The sequence below is a fragment of the Bufo bufo genome, chromosome 2 (assembly GCF_905171765.1).
Source record: "Bufo bufo chromosome 2, aBufBuf1.1, whole genome shotgun sequence".
NCBI classification, from domain to species: Eukaryota; Metazoa; Chordata; class Amphibia; order Anura; family Bufonidae; genus Bufo; species Bufo bufo.
The window spans coordinates 827,441,116-827,461,967 of record NC_053390.1 but is presented as its reverse complement, the minus strand read 5'-3'; the positions used below and the strand labels follow the sequence as shown (position 1 = coordinate 827,461,967).

Genomic DNA, 20,852 nt, shown 5'->3' with positions numbered 1-20,852 from the left:
CTGCATGATATTTCAGATCTTGCCTTGGTAATGTTGGAGGAAGAAGGCAGAGGTGATGCAGAGCAATAGGTTGAATTGGGACCTGGACAAGATGGGAGGGGATGGGAACCGTGAGTTTGGACTTCTGTGCCTGGGCACCTTAGACCTAATGAACAAACTGGAATAAAGTTGTTTTCCTGGGGCAATGCTGATGTATTTGGAAAATGTTGCCTATATAACAAATAGCATGTGCCAGCAGAATCAATCCCATTTAAGCAGGTGTAAAGCCAGGTAGGGTTGAACCTGCTGAATAAAACAACACCTCTCTTGCATGCAGAATACACTTTTGCCAGCTTTTCCCACCAGTGAGACGCTTGCTGCACGTGCTCTGTTTGAAGTTTCTATGGCGCATATGCAGGATTACACGAGAGCAGGATCAACCCTTTTAAATCGGGCATAGTGCCTGGTAGTGTGGAACCAGCTGAAGAATTATACCTTTCTTGTCCTAGTTCCTCGGAGAACCCTAGCTCCTCCGCTTTCCATCCTTAGCTGCTACCCCCTCCCTGTGACTTATAGGCCCAGGAATCCTCACTGTCCTCTCTTGTGGCCCAGTAATCCTGTAAATCCTCTGTTGGCACATTCAGAATGCATCTCTATCTGCTTTCCCTGCACCTGAGATGCTCACTGAGCGTGTGCCGATTGATGACTTTGTGGCAGGATTGATTTCTCCTAAACAAGGCCTAACTAGAAGTAATGTTTTACTCAGCAGGTTCAACCCTATGATGCAACACACCTGGGTTAATAGAGTTGATCCTGCTGATGAGTTAGTCTTCCCCTGAAACTTCTTTATATTTCGTAAGCCCATTTATACCTCATTGACCAGTGACTGCTATAGGGTAGAAGAACGCCTACACTTGCATGACTAGTATATGGATTGTAGTGATAGGACTGTATCATTCTATAGTAAGCAGCAGGCATGGTGAAGCCCACAGTCTCCTTTGTGTTGCAGTATGAGAACCAGACCAAGCTGGCATTAGTAGGAAACTGGGGAACCACCGGACTGACATATCCCAAGTACACAGACGTGACAGGGAAGATCAAGCTTCCAAAGGACAGTTTCAAGCCCTCCATTGGTTGGACGTGGGCCGGAGATTGGTTCATCAGCCCAGAGAAGACGTGAGTTCAGAACGTAATCTGATCAGATGCTTATTGTGCTTGTAAATGTCATCTTATAGCTTTTCCTGGATGGTCTTCATTTTTTGAAATCCTCCTCAATTGCTGTAATCAAGGTAAACTCAGAAAGCTGGTTGAGCAGAGAGCTGGCTATCACGTCTGGTCTTACGAGCCGCTGGCTCTTTCGAGATGTTGACTTCTTGGATGGAGCTGTGACATAATCCCGGGCTGATAAGTGGTGGAGGTCTGTAAAGTATCACGGCCTCTCCGGCTGCTGCTCACTGTAATTCACCAGATAAACATTTTTCTAAGAGATTTAGAGTCTGTTGGTTTTTGGGAAAGACTCTGTTTTTGTTGTAGGGTACACCACTCTAGTGGAATGTCCATGGCTTGATCTACTAACTCTCCCACGCCAAGGATTAAGTTACAACTGCTTCAGAGGTGGATGATTTTATAAGAAACCCTGGGTTTTTATCTTTAACCCCTTCCGGCACTTTGATGTAACTGTATATCAAGGTGCCAAAGGTAGTTACGTCACGGTGATCACAGTAGTGATTGATAGCTGCATTTCAGCTTTAATGCCAGGATCAGAGATATCTTTGATCCCACTCATTTGAACCCTTAGCGGTCAATAACGACCAAAGAATTTAAGATGTTTGTCAGAAGAACTGACACCTCTATCTGGCCGCCCATGAAGTGATGGTGCTGATGGTTGCTATGGCAGCTGGGTCAGGCCTATAATCTACGGAAGCCTATTAGGTCTACGGAAGCCTATTATCAATACCAGTCCCCTATTGGGACACCAAAAAATAATAAAATGTTTAAAAATATTTGAAAGAATAAAAGGATAAAATCCTCCCCCCTCCCAAAAAATTATAATTCCCCCAGTAAAAATACTTTTTTAGGTTAAAAAATAAAAACTATAAAATAACCCCTAATTAGAATTACCATTTCCATAACGACCCAAACTATTAAATTACCACATTATTTAACCCATATGGTGAACACCATAAAAAAATAAAAATACTAAATACCTGTATTGCTGTTTTTGTTTATCCCTTCTCCCAAAAATATGAAATAAAAGGTGATCCATAAGTTAGCATCGTACAAATGAGAACAATAACTCCTCCTAAAAAAATAAGCCCCACAGCTCCATCGATGAAGAAAAAAAAGAATGTGCAGAAACCAATGCAACTCAATGCAAAAGATGCTAAGCCAGTCCGGAGGCTTAAACGGGTTTCCCAAGATATTTTTTGCTGATGACCTGCTTTATATGATGGGAAGCCAGAAGCTTTACTCTCCCTCCACATGCAGAGAAGTCTGTAGCTTGGAAATTGTTGCATTTACCTTTCTCTAACAAGATGTTCTGCAGTCCTCTTTGAATTTGACCACTAAACTTTTGTAAGATCTTCCCCCCTTGGTTGGTGATAAATAAACTGTCACTTTTGTGACTTGTAGTCCACATGGTAGGCAGATTATCTGGGTCTCTGCTCCAGACTACTGTCTAGCTGTTCACACATCTGCAGCTCACTAGAACTTCACTTCCTTCTAGAGAGGAAAGGGTGGTGCCGGCCCTGCCTAGTCCCTAGGAACCCCCTCCACTCCCTCTCCTTACGCAGCCTGTGGGATATGATACATGTAATACATCGACATTAACACTTTCAATGTTTGGCACTGAGGACATTGCATATGTCTACTCCACAGTCATATGGATGCAAAACCCCTATAGTGCACATGTCTATGTCATCAAAGCTCCATGCACAACTCCACAGATACACACAGTCACTGGTGCCCAGGTCCACTGGATGTTACTTGTTATTACTTGATGCTCAGTTTAGAGAGTATCTACATCTTGGAATAGTACAAATTAGTAAAACTGTAGGTCTTGGGGGTGCTATTTTTCCTTGTGGACAGTGCCAACACTGGTTTAGGGAATCTGATATGCCATGTAGTACACCCTAGGAGAACGAGAAATAATTTGCATACCCTTTCAACAGAAAAAAAGCTGTCTCTGTAGTGCCACCTAGAACCTGCCTATAGTCTAGACCAGGGGTCAGCAACCTTTGGCACTCCAGCCAAAGCATGCCTCCATAATTTCTATGAGAGTTCTGAGAAGGGCAGAACAAGTATGCATGCTGGGAGTTGTAGTTTCACAACATCTGGAGTGCTGGAGGTTACCTACCCCTGGTCTAGCCTATGTGCAGCTTTAGCATAGTCAGGAATGGAGCAAACGGTCATCACTAGGAGAGCAGTCATGAAGTGAGAAGCCAGGGAACCAGATGGGATTGTAGTCAGGAATGAACACAAGGGTCAGAGCCAAGAATAATACAACCTGTACGGCAGACGATCCCTATGGCAAGGCAGACGTAATATTCAGGAAAGGCCATGGTCAAGATCTCTGACAATCGAGAGTCAGGAGTGAGAGCCGGGAAAGAGAATGAACCGCAGTCAGCAGGCAAAGAGTCTGTGCCAGTCTCCTGAAATAGTCCACCAAGCTGTCCTCTTTTGGTTCCATTTGCTTGTCAACTGAATATGGTCATTGACTGGAGATGCAGCCACTCACAAGTGCTCGATGCCAGGAATTGGGTAATGTTTACCACGCGATCAGGTTTGCTCGGGGCAGCCATGTGCTAGTTCACACAGCCCATCAACTTAAACCAAGCTCCTTGTCGTTGAGGGCCCCGTAGAAGTGACTTGAGCTACCTCTCTACTGTGTATTCTTCAATTGATGCCATATTGACCACAGAGGAGTAAAAAGTTACACAACTTAGTGAATCTTCATAGTAATGATTACTCCCTAGAATTACATTGCTATGTACTGTAAATGCCCAGTTTTGGCTTATCGGCATTTTAAAAATGTTAATAGTTTTTTTGTGGTTGGAACATCTTTGCCAGAGTCTTAAAGCATTCATCAGTGTGGTGCAATGGGACGCAGTTCACCGGCTGCTGGAAGTTCTTGTTTTTCAGTGTAATGACTTAAATTGGTTGGTTATTTACACCCGTCCATGTAGCGTGCAACACACCACTTACCCTTCTGAGTGCAGCATGTTATGCTGATCCAAGTTCATCGATCCCTTCGCCGGTTGATGCCACCACTTGAGATGAGGCATATAACAACGAGATTATGTACATAATTGCGGAATTTGCAGTAATGATTCAGCACCACAAATTCCACAGGCGGTTGAGGGAAGTGGGGGTTGTAGGTGCTCAAATATCAGAAAGCTGTCTAGAAAAAACATCAAGAATGAGGAACATTGAAATAGTTGAACAATTTTTACAGCATTGACCTCTCCAAGAAAAATATGGAGACGAGTTTTCCTAAATCCACATTTTTCTAAATATATATATTTATTGTGGAGAGATGACATGTCTTATTGCACATGCTGGGATTTACAGGGAGCTTCGGCTATGAAATATTAGCCTTTGTGAAGATCAGCGTAACTTGTCCCAGTAGGTATAACTACCATGTACGGAAGAAGCTGATGTCACCATTGGTCACTTCTCAAGCACAACAGGATTAAAGGAGAACTACCAAAATGCCCATATTAAAAAATAAAAATAAAAATGGCTACTGGTGGGGCTGGATTTTTGTGGACCTAGTGGTGTGCACTCTCTACTCTTCTTGATGGCCGTTTGGTAATCCTGTCCAGCTGAGAAGAGGTGGAGAGATGGCCACTTGTGGCTCTTTTTTGAAACATAAAAGCTTGCAAATGTGTAATAGCAATGTTGGATGAACCTGCTAACTTTGGTGGGACTGGTTGACTATGTTAAATGTGTGGGGGAATGCCAACTCTCCCTAGACAGAGGATATTGCAGCGATGTCTAGCAGTGGCTTATTCTCCTCCCCCCCACAGAGAACACTTGCTCACTTGGCGAACCATGCATACCTGCTAATGGGGGGTTGAATGACAACTATTGAAGGTGCTTGATCAAGAGTTGATGGCTTGACCTCATGTAAAGGTTCACATGCATGTGCAGCCACCTCTCCTACTGTGTATGTTACGTGATAGGTGGTCTAGTGGAGTCCAGATCCTATAGGTCAGTGTTTCCCAACCAGTGTGCCTCCAGCTGTTGCAAAACTACAACTCCCAGCATGCCCGGACAGCCTTTGGCTGTGCGGGCATGCTGGGAGTTGTAGTTTTGCAACAGCTGGAGGCACACTGGTTGGGAAACACTGCTATAGGTGGAATAGCTCCCCTACCTTAATCAGCAGCACCATAATAGTCCTTTTTAAGCTATCATACAGTCCTAACAGCAGCATGATGGAGTCTCGGAATAGTATCTATGGAGTCAACATGAGAAAGACCACAGAATACAACCATACCGAGCTCAAACTGTGCCACCACAGCACCATACAGTGCAGAAATAACAGTGTGCAAATGCAACATAACAGATAAAGGCATAAATAATGCCACCATATGATGAAATTATTATATAATGCCCAAAAACCATATAAAGTACCTAATTAATAGCACCAAACACAGTGCTCCAGCTACCGGTTCCCAAGTCTACCAGTACTGGTGCATCAGGAGTATTAGTGTTCTTGTGGCCCCTTGTGTGTAGACCTCACAACATCTTCTTTTATCTACCCTGCGATCGGTCCCTGCTGCTAACCCCATAGTGCATTCATCATAGTCTTCTACTCTTCTTCTGCTGCACCACCCGATAAATGCTGGATTTTGGCCTCAGTGGTCTCAGTGTTCCCATGATAGTGTTGTCGTGGGGGCGGTCACAGGCGCTCTTCTCTCGAAAGATATGGACATTCAATCACTCTGCAAAGGGAAAAATGTTTGTATCTGATATGAATTTATTTAAGGTGTATTAAAGGGGTTACAGGTACCCGGTTAACCTGTGGAAGGAACAGAGTTTCCGTAGTACTTATCTTTCAGTGGAAGAACCCTCAGGTAGTGGTCACAGTTGTATGCATGGAATTGGCGGTGTGACAGAAGGGTAAGTACTGGAGAAACCCTCTGCCTTCCAATGAATAATATGTAAATCCCTAAAGGACTCCTTTAAGACTGAGAAAAATAGTTGGAGTGAAATGGCACCAGATGTATTAAAAGGAGCACACCGCTTAATCAGAAATCTATGCCTGGTACGAGCATGTGTAGATGTCACGTGCCCAGGCAGACCTCTGGGACGTCATACGAGCAGGACAAGGCAAACAGGTCAAGGACCACGGAACACATAACTATTACAAAGGAACCAAGACACGTGACAATGACTATAACAGAAGACCTCAATGTACTGAAACGGATCAGTGGGTGTGGACCCACTGCGCCACTGAATAGCAATATTCTGGAGGGGCGTAACTAAGCAGCTACCTGGTCTTCACTAGAGACTCAGATGGTTAGGATAGGCTTGGGTCATTAGGGTAGTTTCCAGGGGCTACTCCAGAGCATAAACCGAGTCAGTGGCAGCAGGATCAGGCGGCAAGAAGATACCAGACAAGGTACTAACAGTACATTGAGTCCACAGACAGGAAGAAAGAACGGAACAGAGGCAGAAGCAGGTACCTGTGCCCCAAGCAATAGAAGCAAGGTGCCCCCCCCCCCCCCCAAAGAGCTGCACAGAGACAGAGAATGGGCATTCCCCCTTTGGGGAACACAGGAACCCTCTTCCGAAGGCGGACATGGAAAGACATGAACGGAACACCACAAGCAGTAAGGACTGCCAGACAGACAAAAACAGGAACATAGATCAGACGCAGATAAGCTCTGCTAGGCTATACAGATACAGGAACATAGATCAGACGCAGATAAGCTGTGCTAGGCTACACAGATACAGAGATCAGACGCAGATAAGCTGTGCTACACTATACAGATACAGGAACATAGATCAGAGATCAGATGCAGATAAGCTCTGCTAGGCTATACAGATACAGGACAGATACAAGGCAAGGTACAGGGCCAGAAGACAACAATACAAAACCAGGCGGAACACACCGAGGTGTAGATGGTAGGATCCCTTGGGTTAGCAGCAAAGGGCAAAACCTGGCAAGACAAACGTAGACAGACAGACTACACAGAGCAGAAGGGTGAAACACCCACAAGACAAGACAGAACAGACTGACCCCAACACTCCACGATCAAGGGCAGAAATAGGAGCCTAACGAGCGCACCTGAAAGGACACACCCAGGAACCGACTAGGGGAGGATAACCCCATCAGAACAAAACAGGGAGGTACCAAATCAGGTCAGTGGTAACCAGAAACCACAGCATACCAAGCAGCGATACAGGACGTTGTCCCTACAACCAGCATGCACGGAACACCGCAGCCAGTACGCAAGAGCACAACAGACCTGAATACCCACAGGGAGACGATACAGCCAAAGGGGACACACACACTCATGGGCAGGTTCAAACTAGACACCGCAGCCAGCACGCAGCCAAAAGCAACCAGCCTACACGGAATCACCCGCAGCCAGTACGCAAAAGGCGTGCAGCCAGCCTACACGGCAAACCACGTCACAGGAAGTAGAAGTGCATAATGAATGCCAGTAGGTAACTACTAAAGCAGTTATAGTTAAAGGGCAACTGTCAGCAGGATCAACCCTACTAAAGCAGGCATACTACCTAGTGTGATTGAAGCTACTGATTAAAATGATACCTTTCTTGTGAAAATCGGTTGCAGCGTTCTTGAGAAAAAAGCTGAGACCTGCACCTATATCGAGAACGGAGCCCTGCAAGGTGGTAGCTGGAGGACTCCAGTCCAGCCAGCACCAACCCGGCTCCCCATAGAAGCCAATGGGAGCATACCGCACATGCACGGCCCCCCTATGGGGATGATGGAAATATTTGAGTCAGCGCTCGTCTATTTTCGCCGGCCCCATAGAAAATGAATGGAGGGTGGCTGCGCATGCGCAGTGCGCCCTCCTTCTTTTGCGGGGTTCCGTTCTCGATATAGCCGTGGGACCCGCACCTATAAGACAATGGGAGCATATCCTAGCGATATGCCCCCATTGTCCATGATGAGACAATCCCCTTTAAGGGCCGTAGTGCACCAAGGGGTGTGTCCAGCACCGGAGAGCCGAGGTGTACTGAGGGACCAGGCCCCACCCCTTGGTGCACTGAAGCCTTTATTTGCACAAAGAATAAAAGTTTTTTTTTCTTGGAAATGCCACAACTGCTTTTCATAAGACAGGTATCAATTTAATCAGCAGGATCATCTTTACCAGGTACTATGTCTAGTTTAATAGGATTGATCCTGCTGTCAGGTGCCCTTTAAGTTTTCTACATCCTATATAAACATGATATAACATAGGTAGATAGAACAACTGTCTGACATTTTAAATTCATAAAAATATCCAAGCAGCAAGCCGTATAGTGTATGTTATGTTTTTATGGATTCTACATGGTTGCTCTTAACGTTCCTTACATTTCAGTTACATTATGTTGTTGTTTCCCCAGGTTGTTGTATGACACAGATGCTGGTCACATGAGCTTTGTGGAAGAAGTGTTTGAAAACCAGGCCCGGCTTCCCGGTGGGCAATGGATTCATATGACTGAAGCCTACACAGATGTGGTATGGAAGAAGCTGCGTAGATAGGCTTACAGAACTGGTGTGAAACATATGATTCTGAGAACAGAGGGGCAGTAGGTAACGATGGGGCAGTCTCATGATGGAGATAATTTACTGAGCTCCATCCTTAGGGAAGAGAACATGGATGTTGCTAAAGTAGGTCTCGACAAAGACTTGTGTGCCACATGCTGGTTCTTTAGGTTGCTCTTTTGTGAGACCCATAAAAACACGCCATGTACACAATGGCAGCTTGTCCCCATGGTGTTTATCAGACATAGGTTCAGGATTATAAGACCAGTGTTCCACCATACACACCATCTGTAAAATTGGTGGCGATATATTTTGGTTTTGGTGGTCAACCTTACTATAGATAGCTGCTGGGACACGAAAAAGCAGAATGAGCAACCAGTTAACTAGGTGCAAGCTACACCTATTGTTCTACTTGGTGCTTGTTTTTACTTTTTTGAAGGCAGCACTGATCTGCAGATAAGAGGAGAAATAAAATGAAGAGAAAGTCGATTGCTATATACGGTAGATTAGATGAATTTTGACTGAATTTGCAGATTCTGGTAGGACCAGCTGACCTTCTACTGTGTATAGGAATGTAATAATTCTATCCCACGGTAGAATTTGGAGAAACTAGTTTTTTTTCAACATGCCTGCCTGATCCTATTGTTCTCAAGGAAGATGGGCCACCACCACCAGAGGTATCTGGCAACCGCGTCTCTCCCCCTCCTTACTGGGAACAGCCAAGTGTGTGTGTATATGGAAGGGTCAGAAGAAATAGCCGGCAGCTATGTAATATGCATGGCCAGCTTTAGCATCTTAGTCTTGTCTTTCAGTTTGACCGCTTAGGTCATTCAATTCTTGAGATTCATCAGTGAGGGACAATTTGATTATATCATAGACAGCTTTGCCCATGTACGCACCCACCTTTGTGATTATTCAGTGCATGGCCTCATGATCGTTATTACTTTACAACTTTCAGAATGGAGAAAAAGTTCTCCCCAAAGACGAGATTGAATGTCCTCCTGGGTGGAATTGGGAAGACGAAGAATGGACAACGGACATTAACCGAGCTGTGGATGAACAAGGTAAGACGAAGCAATCATCCAGATCATCTTGACAAACCTTCCCAAAAATACACCAGACTCCAAGACCAGTGATGGGATAGCCGACCATCTTGTCAAGGTCTTGGCTTCTCGGCTTTTTGGTCCTTCAGCTTTTTAACATTGAGCAGCTGAGTTTCAGTTTACCAGTACTGTTTTTATCTTTGTGGTTTACACTGCACAATTCCAGTTGTGAGATCTTTACTGATTGTTCATGTATCACCTAGATGAGGTTTCCATCAAGGGACTCTTTGCAGATTTTACTGTGTGCGGCGACACCTTCAGGCTACAATGCAAATTAGAGATCCGATTGCTCACATCAGAGCAAATCACACAGTACGGATCACTGAAAATTAAAAAAGTGAGAAATAACATCAATTATTCATCTGACCTCTGTCCTTGAAGGATGCGGCTCTGTGTGATCCACAGATGGATAATGTACATGGCACCAGCATTCCCTACCGACACAAACCCAAGTGGTGATGGAATGATGGATGGTGCAGAGCTGGAGAGCACTAGTGGCCAAGATTGGGTTACTGATGCTCATAGATATTTGTGTACCCCTAATCGATTTTTTTGTTGGTGGAAGGGGGGGGGGGAAAGCAATTAGTGGCACTAATAAAAATACATAATAATATAATAATTCAAATATAGTCCTGTATTATATTTTTGGGTAAATTTGCATTCAAATAACTCAAATTGTTCAATTGAAGGAGTGTATTTCAGTTATTGGTAGCTATGGCCAATAGGTGGCGCTTTGCAAACGTGTATCCTGCCATAGGAATCGTCTGTATAACTATCGAATACATCAGCAGAAAAATAAGCAAAATGATGGGGTGTGTTATGTTTCTGCATGTTTCTATGTGTACATATAGTGATATGTGTATGGATATGGCTGTACCTCTTGTATGTTTGCATGTTTTTTTGTATCCGTTTATGTGCCTTTCATGAGGTGTATTTGTATGAGGTGGTGTTTGTATGCGTGCGAGTATACCTGTGCCTATAGACAGGCTAGTCTGCCCCATAGGCTGATTTTAATCAGTGTAAGTATAAGGCCTCATGCACACGACAGTATGTATTTTGCGTTCCGCAAAAAATACGGATAACGTCGGTGTGCAACGGAACAGCTGGCCCCTAGTAGAACAGTACTATCCTTATCCGTAATGCGGACTATTTTTTTGCGGAACGGAAATACGGAAACGGAATGCACACGGAGTACCTTCCGTTTTTTTTTGCGGACCCACTGAAATGAATGTTTCCATATACGGTCCGCCAAAAAAACAAAACAGAAACGGACACGGAATGAAAATAAAGTTTGTGTGCATGAGCCCTAAAGCTGTAGCCTGTTCTCATTGCATTCATTGGAGGCCATCTGGCACCAGGAGAGGTGTGGAGTGGGCTCGGCATGCATGTTGGTACCTGCATTCCCTGGATTTAATGGAGGCCATTTTTGGCACCAAAAATTATAAAAAGCAGAGTGGACCCAGCATGTATGTGGAACCTGCACTCCCTTACAGAGATCGCCTTGACGTGTGCAGACGGGCCCAAATAATTTTGTACAAAATGTATTTGCCAAGAATCTCAAATTTACTTAATAAGCCTAGCATTAGCCCCAGAATACTTTTTTTTGTACTTTATTTGGTTTGCAGAGAGCTGCTGCATTGTATTTTTTCCCTTCTGTTTCCAGCCATAGCGACGTGCACCTGCGCATTGGGATGTGCTGACTGACCCCCTTTTTTCTTTGCACTATGTGTTTGCTGTGTTACAGTCTGTACCTGTGCATGCTTGTGTGAACATGTGTATCTGTAATCGTGGTGTGTGCCCGTGCAATTATGTACATTATTTATGTTGTTTTTGTATACATGTTTGTGTGTATGTGTATTTACGTCATTTTGTGTATATCGTGTGTAGTAGGTTGTGTTTTTTTTTAAACAAGGACATGAATCCACATGAGTACCATAACTTTCCTGCAGGCTGGGAGTACGGCATTACCATTCCACCCGACCGTAAACCGAAATCCTGGGTTCCTACGGAAAAGATGTATCACACCAACCGGAGGAAGCGCTGGGTTAGACTGCGCAGGAGGGACCCCAAGCAAATCGAAATTTTGAAAAAGGTGATTTTAATTAATATTTATCGCACTCCTTTTTTAAATTTTTTAATTGCGGTCCGCACAATGTACTGACTCCTCAGGGCCTGAGAACGTTTCCACCCAAAATTTCTTTCTAGTTGTGAGCAAGAGGAGCGTTGTGTAAATCGTGGCCTCCAATGCACTTTTCATGCTCCAAAACTTTAGGACCAGATTCTTTGCAAATGCTCGCACCCTGAGCAGCTCTGTTCAAATCACCAAAGGCACCAATCTGACTTCTATATAAGTGGCTTTCAACAATAGAAGTTTATTTTTTTTAATCAATTACCAAAAAGCAAAGTGTGTGAAGAAAAGAGAAATCTAAATCCAATCAATATTTGGGGTGGGTTTGCCTTCTGCATCAGTTCTTCAGTTTTTGAAGGAAGTTGGCAGGGAGGTTCCTTCAAACATCTTGGAGAACTCACCACAGATCTTCTGTGGATGTAGGCTTGCTCAAATCCTTCAGTCTCTTCATGTAATCCCAGACAGCCTTGACAATGTTGAGATCAGGGCTCAATGGTGACCATATCATCACTTCCAGAACTCCTTGTTCTTCTTTTCACTGAAGATAATTCTTCATGACATTGGCTGTGTGTTAGGGGTGTTCCTTCTGCTGTAGAATACGTTTGGAGCCATTCAGAGGCCACCCTGATGGTATTACATGATGGATAAGTATCTACTGGTGTTTCTCAGCATTGAGGACACTATTAATCTTGACCAAATCCCCAACTCCATTTGCTGAAATGCAGCCCCCTTGCAAGGAACCTCCTTTAATAGGAAGATATCCAGCAGTGCCATCAGCTCAGAACTGGCAGAAACCATTGGGACCCAGGTCCACCATCTACTGTATGGAGAAGCCTGGCCAGAAGTTCATGGAGAAATTGCAGCCCAAAACCCATACCTTTGATGTGGAAACAAGGCCAAGTGACCCAACTAAGCATGAAAAGGTGGGACCTAGGGGCAGAAAAATGGCAGCAGGTGTTTTGGACTGATATTTTGCTGCAGCAGAAGGCAGTTTGTTCTTGAACGGCTAGAAAGTGATTTTACAAAATTGAGTGTCTGGAGCATGGTGGAGGTTCCTGGCTTGGGCAGCAAACTGAATCTTTGCTCCATGTCAAGGAAAATCCAGCTGGGACTGCACACGATTTGCATCTGTGCAAGAACGTTCCTGTTCACGAACAGCAAGCAGAAATCTCGTACATGGTGAGGATTGGAACCTAAAGTTTATCAAAAGCTTGAAGAAGTGTCCATAATACAATACTTCTTACTTTTATAAATTGTAAATCAGTTAGGTGGACATCCAACCCCAACTACTGCCAAGAACGAGAGACCCCATATCCGTTGTCTGAGCTGAAGAGCAGGATGAGCAGAAACCCTGTCCATCCATAGATATCAGATGAACGAGTGTGTCTGGCTGACGCTCCCGTCCACCTCTGTGGAGAGGTGCACACCACAGCTTATGGACTCGGCCGCCGTCCATACCTGGTGTCTGTTTCCATAAAGCCACTTTTCTAAATTTGTTTTGCATTGATCCCATCACGCCCATGCAGATTTCCACCACTAGATGTCTCTATTGGACCGCGCTGCGGAGCTGCCCGATGCCGTAATCTCCGTTCATAAAACGTCCTATTGAAAGCTAAGAGTAAACAAGCGGCCGGCTGCCCAGCGTCTGCCAGATGCACTTTTTATAACCTGTAATGGCGAAGCAGCATAGCATGCTATTAAAGACGGCACAGGGATCCTTGGAAAGGCTAGCACAGCGGCCCGAGGGGCCGTCAGCTCGCGCTCACGTCTATTGTGCCGCCGCATATGCTGTGTGATCACAATATTACGAGCCAACCACTGTCTGTAGCCACTGGCACCAGAATGACTACACGCGCCAAAGGGAACTTATGTAGTACATAACAATATAAAAACACTCATCAAGTATCCGTCTGTGAACGGGCAGTGGGTTCTTGTGCCATAAATATCCAATAGGTGCAAGTCCCAACTCTAGGACCCTCTCCTGTCTCAAGAACAGGGCCCCACCATGAATGGAGACCAAGCTGAACATGCACAGCTTTCTCCTTCCACTGCTAAGGAACTTTTTAAAAGAGCAGAGCTCGCTTGCTTGGCTGTTTTTTAAGGCCCGTAACAGTCAATGGAGAGAATGCTGTGCATGCTTGGTGTTCTCTTCCTTCACGTCGGGGGCCCCGGTCTTATGGTAGGTGGGACCTAAAGTATCTAATGTCAGATGGTACAATGGGCCAATGTCTAAGCTGGCCATACACATGACAACCTGATCAATCGTAGCCAACAAGTGTGATGTAAATGGCTACAATTGGTTGGACCACATATGGTTCATGGTTTAAAAAATGTAATTCATCCTAACCCACCGATTTCAGCAGCATCTGCTGGTTATAAATGTGTATGGGGGGCGTCCCAACCCTCCTCCAACAGCTAATGTTAGAGGGAGTCAGAAAATGACCTTTTGTTTAAATCAGGTTTTCACATGAAACATATTTTAAATATTTTTGAGGATGCAATTTTCCATTTTCAATTTCACTATATTTAAGAAAAATTCCCAAAAATGTGGCAGTTTCTCTCTAGCCACTAAGCCTAATAATAAGCTCCACTTCTTGGTCTGTACAAATCACTTTTCAGCAGTCATCTCATTATCATCACAGGCAGGAATTACAGATATATATATATATATATATATATATATTATATATATATAGGATCCACCATTCACAATTGACATCAAAGCTTACCTACTCCCCCCCCTGCCTGACCTCTCACCGAGCATGCTTCTCCCATAGAAGTCAATGATGGTGTCAAACTTCAGGGACACATCCTCCAACGAGTAACATCCAGTAAAAATCTCCCCCCCCCTCAATTTTTAAAATGTTCTAGCCTTCCTTTACACGTTATGTCAGAACCAGGAGACTAGTCCATGCAGCCGTGTTAATGAGTAACTTTGCTCTTACTCCTAGCACAAGCCCGACGAGTTCGAGAGCGAAGGCTGGGAGTACGCCTCTCTTTTCGGGTGGCGGTTTCATCTAAAGTATCGCAAGACGGACAGCTTCCGCAGACGGAGATGGAGGCGAAGAATGGAGCCCCTGGAGCAGACGGGAGCAGCGGCGGTCTTCGCTTTAGAGGGATCTCTGGTAAGTGAGCAGCCATCGCCTTCTCGTTTGTAGTATTAACGTGACACTCCATTTTTATTCCACGTGAACTGATAGATTGGTGGAGTCAATTACTGCATTAGAAATTCCCTAGGGGCTCCCTTTACATTAATTCATTCATGGTTTATTGTGGGAGCAGCATCGGGAAAATAAAGGAGTTTTCTAGGACTACAATATCAGATTGGAGGAGGTCCATCTGCCTGAACCTCTTTAGATCGGCATCTTTAAGGGGCTATAGTGCTCTATTTACTTCCATGGTCCTGAGTGGCGGAGAGCTGCAGTACCAGGCACAGCCACAATGAAAGGTATGGAGCTGTGTCTGGTAAATAATGAAGGGGACACAGAGCTTATTGGAGCACCAGAACCCCTTCAATCAGCTGATTGGAGGGATGCTAGGATTTGTCCCCCCCCCCCCAGCCTATGCTAAGGATATGCCATCAATATTGTTGTCCTAGAAGATCCCCGACCCCGTTAGCAGTACAAAACCCCTCATTGTCGACAGGCATATTCTGTAAGTGGAAAGGCATCTTCCTGTGTATTGATAGCAACACATTTCTGGTATGTTTACCCAAACCTAGATAGAAGCCATCTCAGAAAGTTGCTATACCGTGGACTGCCTTTCAACCATGTAACAGGAAACAGTGGGAGAAGTTCAGGATAAGATGACTATATGAATGAGCTCTCCGCCATCTATGTCTGGTTTGGGCTAATAGGAGATGGTTTTCATCCTTTTGGAGAACTATTTTGCATACTTTTTCCCATGAAGCATTGCTTGTAAATAATTCTTCCTATGCCAGCTCGATCTCTTCAATGAGAACCGGTATCCCTCAGGATAGATACATGAAAAACGAGTAGGAAAGAGTAGAGTAACAATAAACTTTGGTATCTAGTGGCATACTTACCATGGAGGAAGACCACTCGACTGATTTGGGAGGTTGGCGTGAAACAGAGGGGATGGCCTAGTGTTGAACTGCTTCTTCTGTTCCCGATGTGGATTCACGGCTTTGTCTGGCAGCCCTACCATTGGTGTAAATGGTAACTGTACACATTCTTATGCACTGAGCTCCCCCTAGTGGTGAGTGCTGGCAGCCAGTTTTATAATATGCCATGTGAAGGGAAGCAGGAGGTTTACCAATGTGTTTATACCAGTTTTATACGATATTCAGAACCAGTGGCATGTTTATGAAGCACCTGTCCCACTTTTCCGACTTAATAAAAAAAAAAAGTAGATTCATCAGAAACTTGATGGAGTTGCACTGTTCGTTTCACATTGCCTGAAAGTGATTAATGCATGTGGAAACTGGATGGGGCAGGGAAAGGGGCCATACTAAGATTTACCATGGGGCCCTGTGAGATCTATGTATGCCCCTGTTGGTATCGCTGTGATTTTGGAATAAGGGACACATTGTAATCCAACGAGAGAGGCTGAGAAGTCTTGAAAAATGAATCACTGTGTAGATTTATTAATAAATATAATAGCCAAGACTAGACCAGACGAAACCCTCTGTGCATGATCGATGCTGAGGTATTCCAATGGCTCTGAGCTTTGTGAGCAAAAATAGAGCCAGATCGTGTTCTCTGCATGAGGCCATGTACATTCCGGTGGCTTCATGAATTTGCCAGGAGGACATGACCTGGGGCCACAATGTGCTACAGTGTATAACAGGTCCTTCATCAGAGACCCCTCATAGAAACCACAAATCCCAACTCATTCCATTGCCTTCTGCTTGTGCCAAATAATGGGGATCCTTTACCAAGCAGCATTAGGGGTCCAGGGAAAATAAGGAATAAAAAATGTCCTTGGGTCGATCTTCTTAACCTTTCTCCATTACTCTTGCCAGATCTGGTGATTGCTTAATATCCGTTTCTGTCAGTGTTAGTGGAAAAGGTTATCTCTCGTAACTCCGTGGGATGGCTGGGATTTGCCAGTGGTCTGGCTGAAATGTAGAAAAAACATTTCTCTCTCTTCATTTTCTACTTAGCCTGGCTCTGTAAACTCATTCCCTTCTGTGCACAGAGAGGGAAGCTTCAAGTAGCTGCTCTGGAGGTTTGGTGCGAGCAGCATTTTCAGTTCTTTAATGCGGTCTTTCCGATAATTGGGTCAGACCTGGTTTTACAGTAATACAAGTCACGATAGGCTCTGTTTAACAGGAATACATTTTTCAACATGCAGGAAAATCTTGGAGAAAGGATAGTTTCTAGCCCTCAAAGCTAGGGTAGATACCTTCAAGTTCTCCACAATAGGTTAGGTGTCCCCAAGGAGTCCATGGTATGATAGATGACTCCTAGAAGTCCAAGATAAGGAGTATACCTACAACAGTTCTAAAGTAGGGTAGATGCCTCATCTTCTTACTGTGCTGGTGATGCATCTGACTATGGTCACCTTGAGGGTACATGGCCATACATGCACTGCTGGTGTGTTTTTGATGCTGAGCTATTTTACTGAAAAATCCAGATGTTACAATGTAGTCCAGGAACTTTTATAAAATCCTGCTCACACAGTGCCACTGAGATCTGTCTTCAGGATGGGTCATCAATATCAGATCAGCAGGGGTCTGACTCCCGGCACCCCCTCCGATCAACTGTTTGCAGGAGCTCCGACATCAAACTCAGACACTGGAACTTCACAACTCTGTCCCCTGTATAGTGGCCAGGCCTGGTTACTGCCGTGATGCTCACCTTCAAATGAGAGTAGGGGGTCTTTGCTGGGTCTCTAATTTAGAACCTACTGTGCAGGAGGAAGAAACACTAACAGCGATCACAGACTATAATGCTATCTATAGGAGGTAGATACACTAAAAGTGACCACAGGCTGCACCGCTGTCTATAGGAGGGAGCTACACTAACAGTGACCACAGGCCGCACCGCTGTCTATAGGAGGTAGATACACTAAAAGTGACCACAGGCTGCACCACTGTCTATAAGAGGGAGATACACTAACAGTGACCACAGGCCGCACCGCTGTCTATAGGAGGTAGATACACTGACAGTGACCACAGGCCGCACCGCCATCTATAGGAGGTAGATACACTAAAAGTGACCACAGGCCGCACCACTGTCTATAAGAGGGAGATACACTAACAGTGACCACAGGCCGCACCGCTGTCTATAGGAGGTAGATACACTAAAAGTGACCACAGGCCGCACCGCTGTCTATAGGAGGTAGATACACTAAAAGTGACCACAGGCTGCACCGCCATCTATAGGAGGTAGATACACTAAAAGTGACCACAGGCCGCACCGCTGTCTATAGGAGGTAGATACACTAACAGTGACCACAGGCCGCACCGCCATCTATAGGAGGTAAATATAGTAACAGTGACCACAGGCCGCACCGCTGTCTATAGGAGGGAGCTACACTAACAGTGACCACAGGCCGCACCGCCATCTATAGGAGGTAGATATAGTAACAGTGACCACAGGCCGCACCGCTGTCTATAGGAGGTAGATACACTAAAAGTGACCACAGGCTGCACCGCCATCTATAGGAGGTAGATACACTAAAAGTGACCACAGGCCGCACCGCCATCTATAGGAGGTAAATATAGTAACAGTGACCACAGGCCGCACCGCCGTCTATAGGAGGGAGATACACTAACAGTGATCACAGGCCGCACCGCCATCTATAGGAGGTAGATACACTAAAAGTGACCACAGGCCGCACCGCTGTCTATAGGAGGTAGATACACTAAAAGTGACCACAGGCCGCACCGCTGTCTATAGGAGGTAGATACACTGACAGTGACCACAGGCCGCACCGCCGTCTATAGGAGGTAGATACACTGACAGTGACCACAGGCCGCACCGCCGTCTATAGGAGGTAGATACACTAAAAGTGACCACAGGCTGCACCGCCATCTATAGGAGGTAGATACACTAAAAGTGACCACAGGCCGCACCGCCATCTATAGGAGGTAAATATAGTAACAGTGACCACAGGCCGCACCGCCATCTATAGGAGGTAGATACACTAACAGTGACCACAGGCTGCACCGCCATCTATAGGAGGTAGATACACTAACAGTGACCACAGGCCGCACCGCCATCTATAGGAGGTAAATATAGTAACAGTGACCACAGGCCGCACCGCTGTCTATAGGAGGGAGCTACACTAACAGTGACCACAGGCCGCACCGCTGTCTATAGGAGGTAGATACACTGACAGTGATCACAGGCCGCACCGCTGTCTATAGGAGGTAGATACACTAACAGTGACCACAGGCCGCACCGCTGTCTATAGGAGGTAGATACACTGACAGTGACCACAGGCCGCACCGCTGTCTATAGGAGGTAGATACACTGACAGTGATCACAGGCCGCACCGCCATCTATAGGAGGTAGATACACTGACAGTGACCACAGGCCGCACCGCTGTCTATAGGAGGTAGATACACTGACAGTGATCACAGGCCGCACCGCCGTCTATAGGAGGTAAATACACTGACAGTGACCACAGGCTGCACCGCTGTCTATAGGAGGTAGATACACTGACAGTGATCACAGGCCGCACCGCCCTCTATAGGAGGTAGATACACTGACGGCGATCACAGGCCGCACCGCCATCTATAGGAGGTAGATACACTGACAGTGACCACAGGCCGCACCGCTGTCTATAGGAGGTAGATACACTGACAGTGATCACAGGCCGCACCGCCCTCTATAGGAGGTAGATACACTGACAGTGACCACAGGCCGCACCGCTGTCTATAGGAGGTAGATACACTGACAGTGATCACAGGCCGCACCGCTGTCTATAGGAGGTAGATACACTGACAGTGACCACAGGCTGCACCGCTGTCTATAGGAGGTAGATACACTGACAGTGATCACAGGCCGCACCGCCGTCTATAGGAGGTAGATACACTGACAGTGATCACAGGCCGCACCGCCGTCTATAGGAGGTGGATACACTGACAGTGATCACAGGCCGCACCGCTGTCTATAGGAGGTAGATACACTGACAGTGACCACAGGCCGCACCGCCGTCTATAGGAGGTAGATACACTGACAGTGATCACAGGCCGCACCGCCGTCTATAGGAGGTAGATACACTGACAGTGATCACAGGCCGCACCGCCGTCTATAGGAGGTAGATACACTGACAGTGACCACAGGCCGCACCGCCGTCTATAGGAGGTAGATACACTGACAGTGACCACAGGCTGCACCGCTGTCTATAGGAGGTAGATACACTGACAGTGATCACAGGCCGCACCGCCGTCTATAGGAGGTAGATACACTGACAGTGACCACAGGCCGCACCGCTGTCTATAGGAGGTAGATACACTGACAGTGACCACAGGCTGCACCGCTGTCTATAGGAGGTAGATACACTGACAGTGACCACAGGCTGCACCGCTGTCTATAGGAGGTAGATACACTGACAGTGATCACAGGCTGCACCGCTGTCTATAGGAGGTAGATACACTGACAGTGATCACAGGCCGCACCGCCGTCTATAGGAGGTAGATACACTGACAGTGATCACAGGCCGCACCGCCGTCTATAGGAGGTAGATACACTGACAGTGATCACAGGCCGCACCGCCGTCTATAGGAGGTAGATACACTGACATCGATCACAGGCCGCACCGCCGTCTATAGGAGGTAGATACACTGACAGTGATCACAGGCCGCACCGCCGTCTATAGGAGGTAGATACACTGACAGTGATCACAGGCCGCACCGCTGTCTATAGGAGGTAGATACACTGACAGTGATCACAGGCCGCACCGCCGTCTATAGGAGGTAGATACACTGACAGTGACCACAGGC

General features: G+C 45.8%; 1 protein-coding gene across 7 annotated transcripts in view; it reads left to right on the top strand.

Moving 5' to 3' along the window:
* DYSF (dysferlin) overlaps window positions 1-20,852 on the top strand; it is a 317,684-nt gene that overhangs the window by 120,861 nt on the left and 175,971 nt on the right. For all 7 annotated transcript variants that reach the window (XM_040419360.1, XM_040419355.1, XM_040419359.1 and 4 more), the window contains 5 exons: window positions 989-1,155; window positions 8,563-8,677; window positions 9,663-9,768; window positions 11,757-11,899; window positions 14,887-15,060. In XM_040419360.1, the coding sequence (XP_040275294.1) occupies window positions 989-1,155; window positions 8,563-8,677; window positions 9,663-9,768; window positions 11,757-11,899; window positions 14,887-15,060 (705 nt within the window). The remainder of the gene's footprint in view (window positions 1-988; window positions 1,156-8,562; window positions 8,678-9,662; window positions 9,769-11,756; window positions 11,900-14,886; window positions 15,061-20,852) is intronic.